Source organism: Schistocerca piceifrons, chromosome 3 (genome assembly GCF_021461385.2).
Source record: "Schistocerca piceifrons isolate TAMUIC-IGC-003096 chromosome 3, iqSchPice1.1, whole genome shotgun sequence".
NCBI classification, from domain to species: Eukaryota; Metazoa; Arthropoda; class Insecta; order Orthoptera; family Acrididae; genus Schistocerca; species Schistocerca piceifrons.
The window spans coordinates 723,269,789-723,287,046 of record NC_060140.1 but is presented as its reverse complement, the minus strand read 5'-3'; the positions used below and the strand labels follow the sequence as shown (position 1 = coordinate 723,287,046).

The following is a 17,258-nucleotide window of genomic DNA, read 5'->3' as shown; positions in this document are numbered from 1 at the left end:
TGTATCTTAAATTTCAGTGCATTTAAAATTATAATCAGACAGAAGTTTTAAAAATTTTGTGATATATTGCAACAGAAAATAATACTTACTTCTTAACCCAAGACATAATACTATTTAGAAAAAATCTTTAGTAATTAAAGCACCAGACACTGTCCTCTCCCTGTTTTCTGCTAGCAGAAACTTGCCTAAAAATCAACAGTGGAGCAATCTTACCTGAGAGACATACAACAGTAGGCATTCGAAATGCATGCATTGTTGCCAGCAAGAGAAAATAATGGCAGAATGTTACGTGACATGAGTATTACTCTAGGCAGAAATGGGTTAGACAGTGACTTGTCATCGCTCAGTATAAGTTACAGGGATAAGTGGACTGTACTGTTTGTTTGTATTACTTTCAGTCACATTCAGTATATACTAATTTGACGTTCACATTTTAAATATATTTTCATCCCATGATTGGTCACTAGTTGTTTTTTATAATTACTTTACACAATATAGGAACATATCATATATGGTGAAGTTGTGTGGGGCCTTGCATCAGCCTTCCAATTTGTAGTTTGTATTAAATAACAGGAAATAAAATTGCTGTAGTGATTTGTTAATTATGCATTGTAACTGAAATATGTGTCTTTTTTTTCAGTCTGTGCAAGGAAACTACCCAGAGTAGCTGCAGTGACTGTCAGGACTGTACCTCATGCTCAAATACTTTTGGGTGTGAATGGTCTAATGAGAGTAGTTCATGTTTACTTAGAGATGCAGATAGAAAAATGCAGGTGAGCTATTATAATGGAAATAGGTGGTACTTAGAGACCAGATAAGTATTGCGTTTTTTTAATCATATTAATTCTAATTGTACATTTAAATTGCGAGTGGTGATTTTTCTTTTATACATTGACTAAAGTTGTTTGTAGCCTGTATGTTCATTCAGCCACACAGTCACCATCAGTTAGATTCTTGGAATCATAAATAGTAATGCTGTAAAGGAAATTAGCGATATATAGATGACATTCTTGCAGGTTAATAGAGCATAATGTTGTAATTGAAGAGTTTGGTTGTGAATACTGATAAATTTATGTAGAAGGATGTTGGCTTGTAGAAACTCAACAGCTGTAGGCAGATCCTGTTGTCACCCTGTCAATGTTCGTGTCTCTTACACAATATAAAATTCAGTTACAAATGGAGAAATTTTGAGTCTATAACTGAGCCCCTCATGTAAGTGGTAAGAAAGTGAAAACCTTGAAGTACGTAATCTGTTCTGAATGTGTCCTGACCTTGGTTGAACAAGAGTGCTGTTCCTTTGTGTGACTCCTCTATGACTCATGATGTGTAGCATCAAGTTTGAAGTAGACCTTTGTTGATTGTGATACCATCCACATTTTCTGCTGAGTAGCAGCTTCAAGGCACATTGTACACTCTAGAAAGACTTATTCAAAAGTAGTGTTTGATAGTCTTCTCATTGTGAACTATTGTCTGTGTAGAAATCCGTGCTCTTTCTGCTGTGTGATGTACTTCAGTACATCTGTAACTGCCTAATATTATTTGAATACCGGATAGCAGAGAGTTAGCTTACATTGTATTGTGGAGAATTGGCTTCATGTAGCACTAGATGCAGTTTACAATGGAACAATTCTAGTGTTTTATTCTTCATGTATAGAGATAAAATTGCTGCACAATTATGGAATATCTCACTGCATAATATAAATTTGTAAATGACATGCTGAATAATGATGACAATAACAATTAATTTAAAACCAATAGCAATGGTGAGAGAATGGGGAAGATGACACCTGTGACCTATGTTTGTTGAGAACAGTGCTGGCAATTGTCTGAAATGAATTGAAGATATTCACAATTAGTATGATCAGTCAAATAAAAATCCTGAGCTCTCACTACAGGAACAACACTGTCTAAATTACATTAATTTTAATAATTTGCAGTAATAACAGACATTTCTAAAGTGCAAGATTTTTATCTTGGGAAAGGATCATATACTTCTAAATGTGGCATTTGTCTTATACTACTTTCAGTCTTTGCAGAAGGCTGCTGAAAATGCATAAAACTTTATTCCTGAATTATAGAAAAAGATATTTTCTCCACATAAAGATTAATTTTCTGGCTTATTTTCACTGAATACATGTAGCTGTTATTTTTAAGCAGTTGTGTAATGTCAACAAGAAATTTCATCGTATAGTACATTTATTGTGATGTCAGAGTAGGACCCCCCCCCCCCCCCCCCCATCTTGTTGTAGTTGAGCTCTGAGGTTCATAACTTGAGATAATATATGGCCTGATGTGACTACTCCATATGACATCAAGGAATGATTCAAAGTGTATACATGTATCATAGATGCTGACAGTACACAGTATTCTGATAGCAAAGGTACATGTGTTTTGACTTCTACAGGCTGTCATGATTATGTGCCTTAAATAGCTTCATCTTTGGTGTCCTGATAAGATGCAGAACTCAGTTAAGATTTGCAGACTTGTTTTGCCTGGTCCAAAAAAGGATATACACTACTGATGTACACTCTTTGACATAAAACTCGACCGGCGGCCGGCCGCTTCAGAGGCTAACTCCGCGCCGATCGCGACATGGGACAATAAAACTGGCCAACTCGCTAATTCTCTATGTCCGGTTATCTGCACAATCTGGCAACACTGTAGACTGCGGCACTTCCTGGAGGAAAACTTGTCCCATGATAGAGAAACACTAGGCTGATTACGCCTGTGGTCTAGCGGTAGCGTGCATTGTTTCTGTTCGTAATGTCGGTGGATCGAGAGCAGCTGGCATAAAATATTTTTATAGCCTCTTCTGTCTGAATGCTGAAGACGTGAATGTAGTGGTAGCGCAGATTCAATCTATTTCGCTTTCTGACACACCGATATCAAAATTTTATCCAGTAAAGATTTTGCGGCAGATTTCCTGCAGACTGTCCTCCTCTGGACGCCGTATGCAGCAAAGCTCCGGGATCCATTTGCTGGCTACCTGCAGTGGCCGTGGCGACAGCAGCGGCGCTGCACTCCCCCGTTCTTTACCGAAAGCGCCTGCTCCCGCTTATCGCTTTTGATGATTTAAAATGCTTTATAAATGTTGCTCCACAGAAAATTTCTACGATTTCCATTCACGCTCAAAAGCAACGGAGACAGACGCCCTAATTAGTAGGCGGGTATTATATTACATTAATCGGCAAGAGCTGAGTATGGCCCGAAATTAATTTTATAGACTGGGATGAAATTAAACCACCTTGCTACATTCGATGAATTTATAAATGCTTCATACCTCGTTTCTTTTCTTTTCAAACTCAATTATTTGTGCAACTTTTGGTCAATGTTCGGATGTTTTCGTCAAGCCGGGGTGAGCGTCTGTGGTGTAAAGTGTATTACAGTTCTTGTTTCATTCCTTATGGTAACTCTGTGCGATAAACTGTGTGAATACCTTGCAATGCATGCTCTGTAGCAGTGCAGGAACACTGCACATTTGGAGTTCCATGTATGGGTTCATGAAGTATTTAATGTTGATTGGAAGTGATAGTTAAGGTCATCAGATTTAGACCAGAAAAATTTGTCGTTTTGGAGGTTTCAGAGAACGGAAAGGAATTGCTAACGCCGGTGATAGAAAACGTCTACAGTGAAATGCTATTGCAAAAATTTTGAAGAGGGGAACTATATTAATCAACATGTGCACTTCATAAACAACCTTCTGGCATGTTAGACCTGTATGACGAACAAAACTCAAATTTATATCGTTGATAGTCGCTTTGAATCTTTTCAGGATCTATTTTACAGTGAAGCACCTTGGCATTTGCAAAGCAGACATCCATGATATTAACTTAATTTACTAAGTCGAATTGGACGAAGATTGATGTTTAAAGGCATTTCAGACTTCGTATGAAGAATTTTTACTAGCCGTTTGCAACTCCATTAATTAAAATGGAAAATAAAAGGTTGTAGTCAGCGGCTTCCACCGAGATTGGAACTGCTATGTCATACAGTACGACCACCGCAACGCACAAGGGAACCTCTTTTTTTTTTTAAATTTTGCTGTTTTTCTTTTACTTTTTTTGACGATTACCCCTTTCTTTCTCTCTTATTTTAAAGCCCCTTAGGAAAATGGCAATAAAAAAAGAAACTAAGTGCCACCGCCACTTTTCATCCTATAACAAAAAAAAAAATCTGGTCCACTTCAGGTGTTGGCTCCTGACTAAACCTACCCCAAGAGCTGCCTATATACCAGGGGAAATATGGGAATTCAAGGTTAGGGCTATCATTACAAACAAAACAAAATCTTCCTTTTTCTGAATTTTATTTTTATTTTGATTTTTGTTTTGTTTATTTTTGTTGTGTAATTGATCAGACGCCTTCTGCGCCCCGCTGGTAATATGTTGAGTCACGTCTTCTCGAAATTTGTGTGTTCCGTTCAGTAGTTCAGAAATGTTCATTGGTTCAAACTGGAAACCACCTTCACTCTTGGCTGCAAGGCGGGTCTTGGAAAGCACTCCCAAGGAATTACGAGAAAAATTGTCTGTATTTTGTGTGGCGGACAACGACATAATGACGGTCGTTGAGGTATGTCCAAAAATCGAGTACAGAGTCTACAGTTTGTCCAACTAGGTAGTGAATGGCATGTCCGCGAATCCAATTCGCAGCATTGGTCTTTGTCCGAGGAAAATAGTCACGTCCCGGAACTAATAATGCAAGGGGGGTATTCCGATTCAGAATGTCCCGCGTTAGAAAAGCCACAATATGACGAATAACCTCTGAGCTAACGACACACTGGCGACCACAGACGGACTATAGTCACTGCGATGTTGCCTGAGCCTCAAAACGCAACCTTAAAACACACAAACAGGTGTTACTTATGTGAAGAACGCCGTTCTTGGAGTCCAGAAATTAATTATACTTTCTAAGTGTCTCATCTTACAGTGGATTCTATCGTACGAGTCTTCGATGTGGAAAACGAATGTCAAGTGAATTTAGCGAGGTAACGCCAGCCTACACCCGGAAGTAAATGCACTATCAGAGTGTTGACAAATACTTGCTACGACGCTGCCATTTCTCGGTTCTCTTACGAGGCAGCTCTTCAGCGAAATGCTTGCCGTGATTCTCCGATACGGTCCTTCAGAGTGGAGACGCGCGCGCACGTTTGGTTTTTATGCGGCGTTCTCCCCTGATGGTTTCTGACGTCGCCTTGTGGGCTATGTCTACATTTGAGACATTCAATTATCCTTAATCCAGAATGATACAAGTTTCAGCTTCCGGCGTGGAAGAAGGCTGTTGATGCCGACATTATATCATTTCAATGTAGGGAAAGCAAAACGGGTCATTCAATGTTTCTCATTCAACATAAAGCATGTGAGATAATTTTCCGTAACATTTATAATCATCTAAAAATACAAACGAAGTAAAAATACATCTGAAGCTTATTCGAATTGAATATAATGTAAGATACCAAACGCTTTGCACCTCGATGTCGAATTTGTCCACGTGCAATCTTTTGCAGCGTACAAAAAGAATGTCATGATTACCACGAGAATGAAGAAATATGTTGGTACGGACGGAAGCAAGGAGAGGCGCAGTCAACAAATATTCGATTCCTCATGGCATTCATTTCATTTGAGACGTAAGAAGAGTTAAAGCGGGATATTACTTTCGTTAACACGAAAGATATGCCACACATATTGATAACGAGGAAGTCTGCGTCTTCATACGTTTCCTCCTTGAAATCTGTATGCTCTCTTATATACTAAGTAGCCTGATCATTGTTTCAGTAATGTTACCCTCTTGTTTGACCCCATAACGATGAACAGATTCCAAATGCATGTCTCTGCATGAAAGTAGCTGTTCGAACCCTTCCTGGGTTGCTTTTTGTGTTTTATTGCTTGGAATTCCTGAAGCAGACCACTGTGCCTTCTCCCCTTGTTGGTTAGGTCTCAAAACTAAACCGCTTTTTATCCAATGGCATAATTTATTCAGACAGCATCAGCACAAGACTGTCAAACAAAGCCTTCCATTTACAGTTACAACATTCTAACCAGCACTGACCGAAGTGTAATCCACGGTCATGGTCCGAAATTAGCAGCTGTCTGCTACTGTGGCAAAGTCCGTACTACACTTTCGATTCCGCAGCACCATTTTATCTGGTAACACTGTAGTTGAAGAGTTGTGTCAGCATGTCTGTCCTCACACTGTCAACTTTATGTATCTCACTTCTCCTGTAGCGTTGATCACAAGGAGCAGAAGTAAATGAGTGTATTCTGCATGACGTAACATTCAGTATTCCCATCTTTCATAGCCACTCTTTGTGTGCATCGATACCAAATAGGAATGTGAAAACTCTTGCGAGTGAGAGAATGACAATAACAATCGTAACAAGAACAATCAAATAATGAATAATGTTTATTCCAACGCAGAACGAGAATGGCTTTAAATATAAAAATCTATATCTACATCCATATCTATTGAACTTTGAGTTGGCACAATGCAAATATATTCTTAGCATTTAGTTACTGAATTTAGTTTGCAGAGAAAAGGAAAAGTCGGTACTTCTCGCTAGTGTAATATAATGTGAACCAGCAACTACCCTTTCCTTAGAACATGACTCAAGCAGGTCCCCAAGTAGGTACCAAGGCACTGCTGCATTCTGTTCCCTGACATTGCTCTGATGACGGTTAATGCAGATAGTTCCGATTATGAAATACAAAACGTATTGCAGGTTAGTTCCTAGGATAGTAACATTAAATTTGCGTTGTTGACGGCACATGAACGTGACGACTATCCTTATTACTCATCAATATAAAAAGACAATATTATGGGAATTTAGCAGGATTACTCAACATGAATTCTGAAATTGGTTGACAGACCGCACGTCGTCAAGAGTATACGATGTCCTAATCGCATTAGGAATATGAAGATCGTCTTCGACAGCTCGCAACTTTCACATTGCTATCTCCACCCTACTCCAGACAGCCCTCGGTGGAGTTGTACTAAGTTGCCGATGCAATGTAAGGCCTTCCAACCGACAACAGACCACATATTGAAAAATACAAGCGAGTTCTCTTGCAGCGTAAGCTTATTGTAACTAATCTAAAAATTATTGGACAGGAACATTGTCCTATTCAAAAAAAGCTGTCTAGCAGGTCCTCTAATCGCTCCTTGGTACAGTCATTTGACTACTGAAAATGGTTCCAACAAGTCACCACTAGGAAACACTGCTCTGTACCGCAATAACTCAAGATGTAAAGTAATACCACGGTACTACAAATATCAGGGAACACCTTATCACAGATAAGACTGTCCTTAAGGCTTGTAAGCTCACATTTATTACAATAAATGACATACCTGAAATGTTACCACTCTCATTATTACGTCAGATTGGTAATGCACGTAGTAAGTTCGTCGTATTCATGATTTCCTCTTCAAAGTAACATACCGTACTTATTATTTAACACAAAATGACATTAAAAATTTAAGTTATTCACGAGCAGCTAGTTGAGAATATGTATGAACTTCAAATGACACGATGAACCGTCTTGTTCCGCATATGGATTCAAACCCAGCTCATGCAGACTAAGCAAAGATTTCGTTACTGACGGAAACTAACAGTCATTCCTGATTAAGCATACAGAGAGTGATATACCTCGATTTTAGACAGTATCAGTTAGCAAATGTCAACTTTAAATTGCATAACGCAAACATGTTTAACAGACGCGAATTCCTACCCATCATCTATTGTCCCTGTTAACAAACTACGAGAGATGTTAAATATTGCTTCTTCACAAGTAACTTACTTGAAATGCCGTGAGGTAAAGCTTTGTGTTGGACACGGATTCGAACCCAGAACCTAATCGGATTGCTATCGAAGCACAGTCAAATGTGACATATCGGATTTTCGCGGCAGTAGCTAGATGTTTTAACTGAAATGACGAGACGAAACATTAATTTTTTCCTTCCCAGGACTCCTACCCGGCACCTATCGCTGTTATATTCTAGAGAAAATGAACGTTAAATATGGGTTTGTTGCGCCAGCAGTGATATGTGAGCATGTTTGACCTAGAAATAATATGACGAAGAGTTCAGTGCTCACTGGGAATAGAGCCCCACACATATCGTTGTTGACTACACACAAAGAGACATCAGCTACCGAATTTTTCTCCACAGCTGCTCAGAATATCTTGAACTTACAGTCATCTCGCAAATAGTTCTGTGTCTCACTGGGAGTTAAAAAAGTCAGATATTGTTAGTGTTGACAACGAATGAAAATACATTAAAAATCAAAATTCTTATCCACCAGCAGATAGGTGTTCTCATGCTAGAGCTTGATAATACATAATTAAATCTTTAGTGCCGGGCCAGGATTCGATCCCATTCACGCGTAATATGTGGAGATGTTAAGGAATCTGCAGTTTTGAACAAACAACAAATTGTAGCCGAGCTGTATTGTCACGAAGGGATCAAATTCCGCGTTAAGGGCGGTCTGAGTTGCATTCCCAGTTCAGAACCAATCTTATCGACATACAGAAGCTCAGATAAAAGATGGAATAAGTGTCCTGTGACCATACAGAGCGTTTGTTTCATCACTTGAAATAAATAACTAGTATAAGAAAGGTTACTGGTGATAGAGTTTCTACATGTCGCCACTCCAGACTTTATTGTGGTTCAACCTACCGTCTACTTGGTAGAGAAGGAAAATCATCTTTAATGTGAATTTTCAGACCACACTGCCATTACATCTTCTTCACTTGGTGTAGCCAGGAGAGAATGGACTCTGTCTCTCCCTATCTAAAATCATTGACAGAAGTGGGAATCCAACCCAGACCATAGGTATAACAACCTACCATCCGTCCAACAGACCACAAAATCCTCTTCTCTCATTTTTCTATCGTAACGCCGTTGCGCCACACTGGATGAGAATTCTGACACACAGGCGTCCTGTAGTAATTTGCACCATGTTCAGTAAATTCATTTACTTGGTTGACCGAATCACCATGAACTAGCTGCCTCGGCTACCCAGTGCATACATTCCACTCTATATTTTGTAATCACCTAAATAAAATCACGTAACTGCCACCTACACAGAACTGCCAACAGTGTAGGATGCAGAAGTTTAAATAGTAAGTGTTCCTTTCCACTTGAGCTATTCTATTGCGCTATCTGTTTGTAGAAAACGTCGTTCAGTAAAAAAAAAAAAAGAAAAGCTGTAACTGTTTGTCTCTCAGAAGTCAAGACCTGGCCATATGCATAATCTCACAGTGCTGTGGAATCAAAAAGTTCTGGAGGAATAGTTGTCGAGCTCTGGAGCTGTTGTAGCTACGTGTCAGCTAGTAGCGTAGATAAGATGTCGCGAGTTTGAATACATTCAGTGCTACATTTTTTAAAACGCAATTCTGCTGTCTGCTGAAGTTGTCAATCTAATGGAACTTTGAACATACTTCCCTTCACTTCTCAACCCAAAGTAGTCGCATGTGGAAAAAGGGCTAACTACTGTGACATTTTGTTCTGTTCAGGTTTAATAGACAGCAGGCAGCAGATGCATCTCGAAGATGTGTAGGGAGAGCGCATCATGCCATAATATGTCAGAAAAGTATTTTCTACATTAGCTGTCATGTGGTAGTGAGATTTTATTCTCTTCAAACTTTGTTTGACAGCTTTAACTCGGAACAAGTTTTCTACATGCATGTAATCAATAAACTGCACGTGCATTGTCATACTGTCATAGATAACATCAGAGAATTCGCATATATCGTTGATGATTAATTTCTCTCTCATGTTTACTATTGTTTTAACAACACTAAAGGAAACCTTACGAAAATTGTGCACTGTATTATAAGAAATGAAATAAAACTAACCACGATAACCTTACGACGAAAGTATGTTTTAATAAAACCGAGTATCTGTACGCAAATGTGCCTTTATCGACACGAATTAGTAAAATACTACTCACTTAGATTTTGATTGGGTCTGTGTTTCATTGCTATGCTGTGTCGTACTCAAGAGGTATGCAAATGTGGCATTTCATAAATATAGTTACGTATTCCTAGTAACCCAAAATTCGCTTGTCAGCAGTGGAAAGAGGCGTTGCCTGTTGTGCAGCATTGTAAGTTTTTCAACATTGCACTATGAGCCGAAAGTATTTTCTTGCGATTTCCTTATTGATGTTTGATCCGACTCCTTGCAGCTCTTTCACAGAAGGGATAAAAACGTTGCAGTCAGTGAGACTGGAACTGCAAACCATAACAGACACTTTTCCACAGGTCAGCACGTTACCACAGAGCTGGCGAAGAGGTATGGGTCTGAGCGTCCTCTTACGACGGCAATAGTGCCTAGAACTCGTAAACCGCTATTTAAAGGTCGAGATTAGTTGCGATTTCCACCTGCAACGACTTTCCTGGGCTGAAAACCGTAAATTTACAATCTTTTGTTACCCTTCAAGCGATAATAACTCAGATTATTCAATGGAAATGACAGGTAAAATCAAGTGAACTTCGAGGCTTAATTCCGTGCACACCAGGAAGTAACTCGTCGATCACAGAGTTGCCAAACATACGTTGCCTTGTTGCCAAATCTCAGTTACAGTACCAGCAGGAAGAAGACGAACCGATGTGATCCTACAGCGGGCTGGGAAGTGACTATAGCTGGTGTCTCCAAGTCGCGGCTGCTACAGCCTGGAATACGTAATGCGTCTGACTCGCTTACTGTAACCAGGTTTAGGGACTGGAGCGTAGTTACTAATAATACTCAGAACTGACTGCAAACTAAGCATCATAAATCAGTAACTCTCATTGTTGTTTTTATATTTCTTTAGTAAGTGTACTCAACACTAAGAAACTCATTCACAGGCGTTTTCGTGCCTCGCCGATAGTCGAGCACAACAAACAAATAAAAATAAAAAAGAATGTTTATGTGTGTGTGTGTGTGTGTGTGTGTGTGTGTGTGTGTGTGAGAGAGAGAGAGAGAGAGAGAGAGAGAGAGAGAGAGAGAGAGAGAGAGAGATAAAAAAGAATGAGAGTGTAAAAAATTGTTGTAAAGAAATTGAATCATGGTATTTAAAGAAATCTTTCATTGTAATGACACGTTCCACATCATTACGAAATGTCGTATTCATGATCTATGGAACAAGAAGTAATCTAATGTAATGTAATCTAATCTAATCACATCATATTGATGACTAGCCATAAAGAGTCATGAATTACCGAAATTTTTGCCAATACCAGTAACCAAATCTAAACTTGAAAATAAAAGACGACAAGTTTTGTAATAAACCGTAACTCCTATCAAGACGCTTTCGTCCCTGTTATCTAACCACGAAAGATGTCTGATATACCTCCATTCTGAAGTAACAAAGTGTGCATGCATTTAAAGATGAAGTGCATGGTATGAAGTTCTGTGACGGAGATACAAACCCAACATGTAATCGGATTGTTAACTAAGAAAAATCAAATGTTACGTATCGGTTTTTCTTACGAGCCGCTAGGTGTCTGAATCTAAAATAAGGATACAAACTTTTGTGCCTAAGATACAATCGAACTGCACACCTACCGTGCATCCACGAACGTAGCTTAAGTATCAGTTTCTTACTCACGAACAGTAAGATGTGTGCGTGTTTGACCAGAAATAACAACACCTTTGGAGGAGACCCAGAGAAGACTGCAGTCTTGGGAAAAGGAACGAAATGATTGAACTATACTGTTCCGAGAGATTCAGATCCTCGAAAGAGGAGATACGAAGCGAATCACAGTCCAGCACTCCACCGAGGGCTGTCTGGAGTAGGGTGGAGATAGCAATGTGAAAGTTGCGAGCTGTCGAAGACGATCTTCATATTCCTAATGCGATTAGGACATCGTATACTCTTGACGACGTGCGGTCTGTCAACCAATTTCAGAATTCATGTTGAGTAATCCTGCTAAATTCCCATAATATTGTCTTTTTATATTGATGAGTAATAAGGATAGTCGTCACGTTCATGTGCCGTCAACAACGCAAATTTAATGTTACTATCCTAGGAACTAACCTGCAATACGTTTTGTATTTCATAATCGGAACTATCTGCATTAACCGTCATCAGAGCAATGTCAGGGAACAGAATGCAGCAGTGCCTTGGTACCTACTTGGGGACCTGCTTGAGTCATGTTCTAAGGAAAGGGTAGTTGCTGGTTCACATTATATTACACTAGCGAGAAGTACCGACTTTTCCTTTTCTCTGCAAACATCCCGAACTAAATTCAGTAACTAAATGCTAAGAATATATTTGCATTGTGCCAACTCAAAGTTCAATAGATATGGATGTAGATATAGATTTTTATATTTAAAGCCATTCTCGTTCTGCGTTGGAATAAACATTATTCATTATTTGATTGTTCTTGTTACGATTGTTATTGTCATTCTCTCACTCGCAAGAGTTTTCACATTCCTATTTGGTATCGATGCACACAAAGAGTGGCTATGAAAGATGGGAATACTGAATGTTACGTCATGCAGAATACACTCATTTACTTCTGCTCCTTGTGATCAACGCTACAGGAGAAGTGAGATACATAAAGTTGACAGTGTGAGGACAGACATGCTGGCACAACTCTTCAACTACAGTGTTACCAGATAAAATGGTGCTGCGGAATCGAAAGTGTAGTACGGACTTTGCCACAGTAGCAGACAGCTGCTAATTTCGGACCATGACCGTGGATTACACTTCGGTCAGTGCTGGTTAGAATGTTGTAACTGTAAATGGAAGGCTTTGTTTGACAGTCTTGTGCTGATGCTGTCTGAATAAATTATGCCATTGGATAAAAAGCGGTTTAGTTTTGAGACCTAACCAACAAGGGGAGAAGGCACAGTGGTCTGCTTCAGGAATTCCAAGCAATAAAACACAAAAAGCAACCCAGGAAGGGTTCGAACAGCTACTTTCATGCAGAGACATGCATTTGGAATCTGTTCATCGTTATGGGGTCAAACAAGAGGGTAACATTACTGAAACAATGATCAGGCTACTTAGTATATAAGAGAGCATACAGATTTCAAGGAGGAAACGTATGAAGACGCAGACTTCCTCGTTATCAATATGTGTGGCATATCTTTCGTGTTAACGAAAGTAATATCCCGCTTTAACTCTTCTTACGTCTCAAATGAAATGAATGCCATGAGGAATCGAATATTTGTTGACTGCGCCTCTCCTTGCTTCCGTCCGTACCAACATATTTCTTCATTCTCGTGGTAATCATGACATTCTTTTTGTACGCTGCAAAAGATTGCACGTGGACAAATTCGACATCGAGGTGCAAAGCGTTTGGTATCTTACATTATATTCAATTCGAATAAGCTTCAGATGTATTTTTACTTCGTTTGTATTTTTAGATGATTATAAATGTTACGGAAAATTATCTCACATGCTTTATGTTGAATGAGAAACATTGAATGACCCGTTTTGCTTTCCCTACATTGAAATGATATAATGTCGGCATCAACAGCCTTCTTCCACGCCGGAAGCTGAAACTTGTATCATTCTGGATTAAGGATAATTGAATGTCTCAAATGTAGACATAGCCCACAAGGCGACGTCAGAAACCATCAGGGGAGAACGCCGCATAAAAACCAAACGTGCGCGCGCGTCTCCACTCTGAAGGACCGTATCGGAGAATCACGGCAAGCATTTCGCTGAAGAGCTGCCTCGTAAGAGAACCGAGAAATGGCAGCGTCGTAGCAAGTATTTGTCAACACTCTGATAGTGCATTTACTTCCGGGTGTAGGCTGGCGTTACCTCGCTAAATTCACTTGACATTCGTTTTCCACATCGAAGACTCGTACGATAGAATCCACTGTAAGATGAGACACTTAGAAAGTATAATTAATTTCTGGACTCCAAGAACGGCGTTCTTCACATAAGTAACACCTGTTTGTGTGTTTTAAGGTTGCGTTTTGAGGCTCAGGCAACATCGCAGTGACTATAGTCCGTCTGTGGTCGCCAGTGTGTCGTTAGCTCAGAGGTTATTCGTCATATTGTGGCTTTTCTAACGCGGGACATTCTGAATCGGAATACCCCCCTTGCATTATTAGTTCCGGGACGTGACTATTTTCCTCGGACAAAGACCAATGCTGCGAATTGGATTCGCGGACATGCCATTCACTACCTAGTTGGACAAACTGTAGACTCTGAACTCGATTTTTGGACATACCTCAACGACCGTCATTATGTCGTTGTCCGCCACGCAAAATACAATTTTTCTCGAACTTCCTTGGAAGTGCTTTCCAAGACCCGCCTTGCAGCCAAGAGTGAAGAAGGTTTCCAGTTTGAACCAATGACCATTTCTGAACTACTGAATGGAACACACAAATTTCGAGAAGACGTGACTCAACATATTACCAGCGGGGCGCAGAAGGCGTCTGATCAATTACACAACAAAAATAAACAAAACAAAAATCAAAATAAAAATAAAATTCAGAAAAAGGAAGATTTTGTTTTGTTTGTAATGATAGCCCTAACCTTGAATTCCCATATTTCCCCTGGTATATAGGCAGCTCTTGGGGTAGGTTTAGTCAGGAGCCAACGCCTGAAGTGGACCAGATTTTTTTTTTTTTTTTTTTGTTATAGGATGAAAAGTGGCGGTGGCACTTAGTTTCTTTTTTTATTGCCATTTTCCTAAGGGGCTTTAAAATAAGAGAGAAAGAAAGGGGTAATCGTCAAAAAAAGTAAAAGAAAAACAGCAAAATTTAAAAAAAAGAGGTTCCCTTGTGCGTTGCGGTCGTCGTACTGTATGACATAGCAGTTCCAATCTCGGTGGAAGCCGCTGACTACAACCTTTTATTTTCCATTTTAATTAATGGAGTTGCAAACGGCTAGTAAAAATTCTTTATACGAAGTCTGGAATGCCTTTAAACATCAATCTTCGTCCGATTCGACTTAGTAAATTAAGTTAATATCATGGATGTTTGCTTTGCAAATGCCAAGGTGCTTCACTGTAAAATAGATCTTGAAAAGATTCAAAGCGACTATCAACGATATAAATTCGAGTTTTGTTCGTCATACAGTTCTAACATGCCAGAAGGTTGTTTATGAAGTGCACATGTTGATTAATATAGTTCCCCTCTTCAAAATTTTTGCAATAGCATTTCACTGTAGACGTTTTCTATCACCGGCGTTAGCAGTTCCTTTCCGTTCTCTGAAACCTCCAAAACGACAAATTTTTCTGGTCTAAATCTGATGACCTTAACTATCACTTCCGATCAACATTAAATACTTCATGAACCCATACATGGAACTCCAAATGTGCAGTGTTCCTGCACTGCTACAGAGCATGCATTGCAAGGGAATTCACACAGTTTATCGCATAAAGTTACCATAAGGAATGAAACAAGAACTGTAATACACTTTACACCACAGACGCTCACCCCGGCTTGACGAAAACATCCGAACATTGACCAAAAGTTGCACAAATAATTGAGTTTGAAAGGAAAAGAAACGAGGTATGAAGCATTTATAAATTCATCGAATGTAGCGAGGTGGTTTAATTTCGTCCCAGTCTATAAAATTAATTTCGGGCCATACTCAGCTCTTGCCGGTTAATGTAATATAATACCTGCCTACTAATCAGGGCGTCTGTCTCCGTTGCTTTTGAGCGTGAATGGAAATCGTATAAATTTTCTGTGGGGCAACATTTAATAATAAAGCGTTTTAAATCATCAAAAGCGATGACCGGGAACAGGCGCTTTCGGTAAAGAACGGGGGAGTGCAGCGCCGCTGCTGTCGCCACGGCCGCTGCCGGTAGCCAGCAAATGCATCCCGGAGCTTTGCCGCATACGGCGTCCAGAGGAGGACAGCCTGCAGGAAATCTGCCGCAAAATCATTACTGGATAAAATTTTGATATCGGTGTGTCAGAAAGCGAAATAGATTGAATCTGCGCTACCATTACATTCACCTCTTCAGCATTCAGACAGAAGATGATATAAAAATATTTTATGCCAGCTGCTCTCGATCCACCGACATTACGAACAGAAACAACGCACGCTACCGCTAGACCACAGGCGTAATCAGCCTAGTGTTTCTCTGTCATTGGACAAGTTTTCCTCCAGGAAGTGCCGCAGTCTACAGTGTTGCCAGATTGTGCAGATAACCGGACCTAGAGAATTAGCGAGTTGGCCAGTTTTATTGTCCCATGTCGCGATCGGCGCGGAGTTAGCCTCTGAAGCGGCCGGCCGCCGGTCGAGTTTTATGTCAAAGAGTGTACATGTACCAACTTTACTTGGAATTGATACAACTGTAAAAATACTGGACAACCCTCGGACAAATGGTCTATACCTAGGTGACGTGACAGAGAGATGGGACAAAACTTTTATTGTGTAAGGGAGTATTGTGTCACCGCTAATACAATACTTTGTGAGAAATTGATTGTGTTGTGTGTTCCTGTTGTATCAATAATCCACAAGAGCAGCTTTTTTTATATTTTATTTACAACTATTGGTTTTAAGGTACCTAAGTGCAGCCTAGCTATCATCAGCAATCTCATGCACACTTTTTTCGGCTATATGTATAATTTTTACTTGTGTTGGAAGGTCTTAAACATTTAAATTGCATGTCAGAGACATGGTATGTTATTAAATTTACTTCTTTATGAGAATCAATTTATCATATTTAAAAATATCAATAATAGCTTATTCAAACAAAAGGCGATCTTAAATCTTAATAATGGTATAAATCAGTTTTCAAACAACGGAAAATCCAAGACAGAATGTAACAGTATTGTGTAAAGGATAGTTGCTAGTCACCATATTGTGGAGATACTGAGTCACAGGTAGGTACAAAAAAAAAAAAAAAAAGAAAGAGACTGTCACACAGTAAGCTTTCGGCCAACGAGGCGTCTGGCTTCAGTTGCCAGAGACTGTGGTCACGTGTGTGTGAGCCGTGTTTGTGTGTGTGTGTGTGTGTGTGTGTGTGTGTGTGTGTGTGTGTCAGTTGCCTATTTTTTTTTTACCTAACTGTGACTCAGCATCTCTACTTTATGGTGAATAGCCACTACCTTTTACATAATATTGTTATAAATCAGTTTTCGTCAAAGATAAAAATTTAATAACGGACTACACAGAAATTGATATTATAACAGTCATTCACAAATATGACAAAACAATAGCAGTTAATAATTGGAGAAATAACTTTTAAGATCTTGTAAATGGGTAAAAAATTTTCCATAAAACCAAAAATTGTACATTCAGTTAGCTTGACTGTATCTAGGCACTGCTTAAGAATAAGCCTCTCCTGAAAATTTTTCTGATATTG

The 17,258-nt window shown here is 39.4% G+C and overlaps 1 protein-coding gene across 1 annotated transcript in view; it reads left to right on the top strand.

Annotated features, from left to right (window-relative positions):
- LOC124787690 (putative protein tag-53) overlaps positions 1-17,258 on the top strand; it is a 295,671-nt gene that overhangs the window by 117,452 nt on the left and 160,961 nt on the right. Inside the window, exon 12 of the mRNA XM_047254518.1 lies at positions 641-773. Coding sequence (XP_047110474.1) covers positions 641-773 — 133 coding nt within the window. The remainder of the gene's footprint in view (positions 1-640; positions 774-17,258) is intronic.